The following is a 6360-nucleotide window of genomic DNA, read 5'->3' as shown; positions in this document are numbered from 1 at the left end:
CAGAGATGACGGACTCCAGCACCCAGCCTGCCGTGGGGTGAAGGACTTCATCTGCAACCACAGAATCATAGAACGGTTTGGATTGGAAGGGACCTTAAAGATCATCCAGTTCCAACCTCCCTGCCATGGACAGGGACTCTTCCCACTGAACCAGGCTGCTTAAAGCCCCATACAACATGGCCTGAACTCTTCTGGGGAAGGGGCATCCACAGCTTCCCTCAGCAACCTGGGCCAATATCTCACTATATTCATCAGGAAGAATTTCTAATGTCTAATCTAAACCTCCCCTCCTCCCCCAAATTAAAGTCATTCCCCTCATCCTGTCACTCCATGCCCTTGTAAAAATTCCCTCCCCAGCTTTCCTGGAGCACCCTGCAGGTACCCAAAGGCCCCTGTAAGTTCTCCTTGAAGTCTTCCAGAGGCTGAACAACCCCAACTCTCTCAGGCTGTCCTCATAGCAGAGGTGATCCAGCCCTCTGATCATCCTCATGGCCTCCTTGGACCTGTCCCAACAGTTCCATGTCCTTTTTATGCTGGGGATTCCAGAGCTGCATACAGGACTCCAGGCTGGGTCTCACAAGAACAGAATAGAGGGGCAGAATCCCCTCCCTCACCCTGCTGGCCACGATGCTTTGGATGCAGCCCAGGACACCGTTGGCCTTCTGGGCTACGAGCACACAGTGCTGGCTCATGTCAAGCTTCTCATCAATCTGCACCCCAAGCCCCTCTCTGCACAGTTGCTCTCAGTCACGTCATCCACCAGTTCGTGGTTATTATGGTTGGTACAGAACTATTTGCACTTGTGTCACTGGGTGTCAGGTGAGCACCTACTTTGTGCAGGTGGAGCCCTTACAGAAGCGTGTCTGACGCTGATCAGAGCTGGCCTGTCTCGCAGCATCTCTGTAATACAGTGGGATCTCCCTGGTGCAGCACTTCCAAGCTGGACCCTTCCTCCAAAGGGGCCTGGATTGAGTTAGGAGTCACCAGTTTGTGCCGACGGAGGCTTCTAATCAAGCGTGGTTGGCAGTATCTGAGCAACTTCCATAATAACGGTGACTGTAGCAAGAAGAGAAATTGAGAAACCACAGCTGGTGGCTCAAAGGAAAATTCAAAACTTGTTTGGGGGTGGGGAGCAAGGAGAGGAGCAGAAAATAAGCAAATTCCATCAGTGTTTAATTTACAGGAGCAGAAAAGGCTTCCCTGCACCTCCCCCTCCATGGGTCCCAACCCTTGTCTGTGCCCAATGACAGCGCAAAGAGGGAGGTGGATCTGAGAGGTCAAACACCAACTGCTCGTGCTGTTTGTGCTCCAGAGCACCTCAGAAAAGAGCATGGAGAGAAAGCTTAGGATGGAGATGCATGGAGAGGGAAAAGCACTGAGTCGCATCCATCCACTCTGGGGATCTGCATTTGTACTGGTGTGGACCCTGTGCCTAAAACACTGGATTCTGACCAAGGAAACCTTCAGCAATAACCATTAACGCAAACAACCCTTCCTGCCCTTGGGTGAGGCTCAGGCGGTCCTTGATTTCCTACTCTGAACCCCAGCAACCTACAGTCAGTCCTTTCAGAGTGTCCAACAAAGCCAGGATCAGGACAGTGAGGCCTTTTCCCACTAGCATCCCCAAAGCAGAAAAGCTACAGAGAAGCAACAGCATGAGTTGAAGCAACCGTCGGCAAATCCAGGCACTGTGGGATGATTCCTTCGGTGAGACACGTAGGACTGTCCGTGTGGGGAGAAACAGAGGAGCTACTGCATGAGGAACTGCCCGTCTGCAGCCTGGGTATCTCAGTCACAATCAATAGTGTCGATAAGAAATGGAAAGTGATTCATTTGACCCAAAAGTCTGACTTGGGCTGCACAGAGACGTTCCTCCAGAACACAAGGAAGCAGTGGGCAGTCCCTTATGCTCCCAAGTCTTCAACTGGTATGACAAGGTTATAGAAGGATGCTCATCAGTCCCGGTTGTGCTGCCTCTAGAACCACATTTGGTTTTTTCTGGTTCTTTTGCCGTGGTAACCTTGGAATGCTATGAAATGACTCGTGTGATCACACAGGTGTTGAGGTGGGAAGATGGGGTAGGGTCAGGGCCAGTTGTGGGTTAGTCAGCGTTTGGGTTTCGGTTCAAGTGAGGGTTCCAGAGAGGATTTAAGTTTGTATCTGAGTTTCTGAGGAGGCCCTCACCCTCTCCCCCATCTCCGTAAAGAGCACATTGGTTTCGTCAATATTTAATTTCTTCTCCACCAAGTTGAATTCCTTTCCTTGCAAAAATGTATCAGCCCAAAACGGTACTGACAAAGCTCTTCGCTGTCAGGTCTTTATCAGACTTTTGTCACCACAAATTCAGCTCCTTTTGATATGGAACTGAAGAGCTTTCTACTCCAAGCACAGATTTTGATCATCTTTCTTGTTCTTCAAAAGGATGCTGTTCAATGATGGATGCTTGCTAATTGATGCTTGCTGGACGGATGCCAAATCACTACTTGCACTCACTGCACTGTGGAGGAGGAAACACCTCACTCTTACAGCACCAGGTTCTCACAGCCTCCTAACCCCCACCCAGGAGCCATGCAAGTGTTTTTCCAAAGTCCTACCCTTGGCATTGCCCGTTCTCACATCCCACTGCTCAGGAAGAGTCCTAAGGAATGAGAGAGGGACAGGATCTCCCTTCCCAGGGTCTGGGGGTCAGGGCTTATCCACTTGGTTAATGGGGTCAGGGCTTGGTCCTTTGGATTAATGAAACACATCCAGGCTGACTCAGCGTTAGAGACACCTTTACCTTGCTTTTCATCACTGCCTCCAGTTTTCTGCTCTAACTGGGCCCTGGAGATGCTTTCTCAGCAGTGCCCTCAGTGGGACCCATTAACACTACAAGAAACCTTGGAGCTTGAATGTGAGTTTTACTTCTTGAAAGGTTTGTTCTACTTCCTCTCAGGGTGTGAGATTCATGGACTCAGCATCCAACCCACCAGAGGGGTCATTAAAATGCCCTGGGCTGCTCCTCTGCTGCTGAGCTGGGCTGGGCTCCTGGGACTGAGGGAGCTCAGGGCAAGTGGACAGAGCTACAAAGAGCGAGCTCTGGCGAGGAGCAGCTCCTCTGCAAAGACAGCAGGGAGAAGGGAACTCCCAGGGTTTCTCATGGAGAGACCAGCAAGGCAGAGGGAGCTTAAAGGTGGTCAGGAGGATGACTGAGGGCTGACTGGAGGAGAAATCTTCACAGTCCTTGACATGGTAAGTCTGGGTGCAGGACAATTTTGCTGCAGGGAGAAGCTGTGGGTGCAAGAGGCACCTCCTGCAGGAGAGCGTATTTTGCTGTCCAGAGGTTGCTGCGTCGATCAGGACCATTCCAAATCACCTTAGAAAAACTGAATGGACTGTTCAGTGGAAAGGACAAGGAAGGGATTTGGGATAGGAGTCTCCCAAACCACCTTGAGCCCCTCCTCTGCCTATGGACCAGCATCACCTCTGCTGGCCCCACCAAGTTGTTCTTCCCTCTGGAGCCTCCAAACAGGACCACGTGCCCAGGCAGTGCCCTGCAAACAGGCAGGTTTGTGTAGGGGAGTGCCAAGGGGCTGGGATGGGGTTTGTGAGCAGGGAAAAAACGTGCGACAGGGAAACACATCACTGGAGGAAAACCTCCAGGCAGCAGGGATAGGATCAGGGAATGAGGAGAAACTAAAGCCAGAAAGGTTCTGGGAGGGAGAGTTTACATCCTGTGTTACAGAGATGCCCTTCAGAGAAGCACAGAGATGGTATGAGACACAAAATGCTGTTGGGCGTGTGAATGAGCTGTGTGTGTCCTAGGATGAAAGTGGGTGCTGAGACCTTAGGAAAGGGTGAGACATTGAGTGGTTTGAGGGTAACACGGGAGTGTGATTCCCCTCGATCTCAGAAACGTGCAAGCCCAGGGCAGCTGGGAACAAGAGCAAGGACAGAGCAGTTCCCCTCCCTCTGCACTGAGCCAGACAATGCTCTCACCTCGCAGGACTCCCTCTTATCTCTCTGAGTGCAGCAGAGGCGCTGATGGAGGCGGGGGTAGGGGGAAGGGGGTAATGAGAAATTACTTTCATTTGGCTTAGAGAAGGCTCCCTTAACTTGTCACTGTCCTTTCCTCCCTCAACAGTGCCCAATGCCTAGATGCAGCAGATGTCCAACAGCAGCTCCATCACCCAGTTCCTCCTCCTGCCATTCGCAGACTCACGGGAGCTGCAGCTCTTGCACTTCTGGCTCTTCCTGGGCATCTACCTGGCTGCCCTCCTGGGAAACGGCCTCATCATCATCACCATCGCCTGGGACCACCACCTCCACACCCCCAGGTACTTCTTCCTCCTCAACCTCGCCCTCCTCGACATGGGCTCCATCTCCACCACTGTCCCCAAATCCATGGCCAATTCCCTCTGGGATACCAGAGAAATCTCATATGAAGGATGTGTTGCCCAATTCTTTCTGTTTGACTTCTTCATTTCAGCAGAGGTTTCTCTTCTCACAGTCATGTCCTATGACCGCTACGTTGCCATCTGCAAACCCCTGCACTACGGGACCCTCCTGGGCAGCAGAGCTTGTGTCCACATGGCAGCAGCTGCCTGGGGTGCTGGGTTTCTCTCTTCTCTGCTGCACACGGCCAGTACATTTTCCCTGCCCCTCTGCCAGGGCAATGCTGTGGACCAGTTCTTCTGTGAAATCCCGCAGATCCTCAAGCTCTCCTGCTCACACTCCTACCTCAGGGAAGCTTGGCTTCTTGTGGTCAGTATCTTAATAGTCTTTGGCTGTTTTGTTTTCATTGTGGTGTCCTATGTGCAGATCTTCAGGGCTGTGCTGAGGATGCCCTCAGAGCAGGGACGGCACAAAACCTTCTCCACGTGCCTCCCTCACCTGGCTGTGGTCTCCCTGTTTATCAGCACGGGCACTTTCACTGACCTGAAGCCCTCTTCGATCTCCCCATCCTTCGACCTGGTGGTGTCATTTGTCTACTCCGTGGTTCCTCCAGCAGTGAACCCCCTCATCTACAGCTGGAGGAACCAGCAGCTCAAGGATGCAACGTGGAAGCTGATAACTGGATTTTACACTGAAGCAATGAACTGCTGAACTTCTGCTTCACTGCAGTTATCATGTGACTCACTAAAGGTGCACACTGCCTTATTTTATTGATGGTGGTGTTGGGTTTTTTTAAGTTTACATTCTCATCACCTTTTTAATTCACTCTCTTCTTTCCATTTGTAACCAAGTAACTGAGTAAACAGCAACCCATGCTCTCTGTATTTCATAGAATCATAGAATCACCAGGTTGGAAAGGACCCACTGCATCATCAAGTCCAACCATTCCCATCAGTCACTAAATCAGACCCCTCAGCATCTCGTCCACCCGTCCCTTAAACTCCTCCAGGAAATGTGACTCAACCCCCTCCCTGGGCAGCCTCTGCCACTGCCCAATGACCCTTTCTGGGAAACATTTTTGCCTGATGTCCATCCTGAACCTCCCCTGGAGGAGCCCGAGGCCATTCCCTCTTGTCCTGTCCCCTGTCACTTGGGAGAAGAGCCCAGCTCCCTCCTCTCTACAACCTCCTTTCAGGGAGTTATAGAGAGCAATGAGGTCTCCCCTCAGCCTCCTCTTCTCCAGGCTAAACACCCCCAGCTCTCTCAGCCGTTCCTCATCAGGCCTGTTCTCCAGCCCCCTCACCAGCTTTGTTGCTCTTCTCTGGACTCGCTCCAGAGCCTCAACATCCTTCTTGTGGTGAGGGGCCCAGAACTGAACACAGGATTCGAGGAGCGGTCTCACCAGTGCTGAGTCCAGAAGGAGAAGAACCTCCCTGGACCTGCTGGTCACGCCATGTCTGATCCAAGCCAAGATGCCATTGGCCTTCTGGGCCACCTGGGCCACTGCTGGCTCATAAAATCATAGAATAACCAGGTTGGAAGAGACCCACCGGATCATTGAGTCCAACCATTCCTATTAAACACTAAACCGTGTCCCTCAGCACCTCGTCCACCCGTCCCTTAAACCCCTCCAGGGAAGGGGACTCAACCCCCTCCCTGGGCAGCCTCTGCCAGTGCCCAATGACCCTTTCTGGGAAAAATGTTTTCCTAATGTCCAGCCTAAATCTCCGCTGGCGGAGCTTGAGGCCATTCCCTCTTGTCCTGTCCCCCGTCCCTTGGGAGAAGAGCCTCCCTCACCTGGCTGTCGTCTCCCTGTTTGTCAGCACTGCAAGGTTTGCCCACGTGAAACCTCGCTCCATCTCCTCCCCATCGCTGGATCTGGTGGTGGCAGTTCCATACACAGTGGTGCCTCCAGCAGTGAACCCCCTCATCTACAGCTTGAGGAACAAAGAGATCAGTGATGTAGTCTGGAAATTCATGACTCAA

The 6360-nt window shown here is 52.1% G+C and overlaps 1 protein-coding gene across 1 annotated transcript; it reads left to right on the top strand.

Moving 5' to 3' along the window:
- The first annotated feature begins 4071 nt into the window (after positions 1-4071).
- LOC138732587 (olfactory receptor 14A16-like) lies at positions 4072-5085 on the top strand. Its single transcript, XM_069879225.1, has one exon. It carries the CDS (start codon positions 4138-4140, stop codon positions 5083-5085), a length of 948 nt encoding a protein of 315 aa, XP_069735326.1. The 5' UTR covers positions 4072-4137.
- The last annotated feature ends 1275 nt before the right edge of the window (positions 5086-6360 follow it).

This window comes from Phaenicophaeus curvirostris, chromosome 34 (assembly GCF_032191515.1).
Source record: "Phaenicophaeus curvirostris isolate KB17595 chromosome 34, BPBGC_Pcur_1.0, whole genome shotgun sequence".
Classification (NCBI taxonomy): Eukaryota; Metazoa; Chordata; class Aves; order Cuculiformes; family Cuculidae; genus Phaenicophaeus; species Phaenicophaeus curvirostris.
This window is presented reverse-complemented; position numbering and strand designations above follow the sequence as displayed.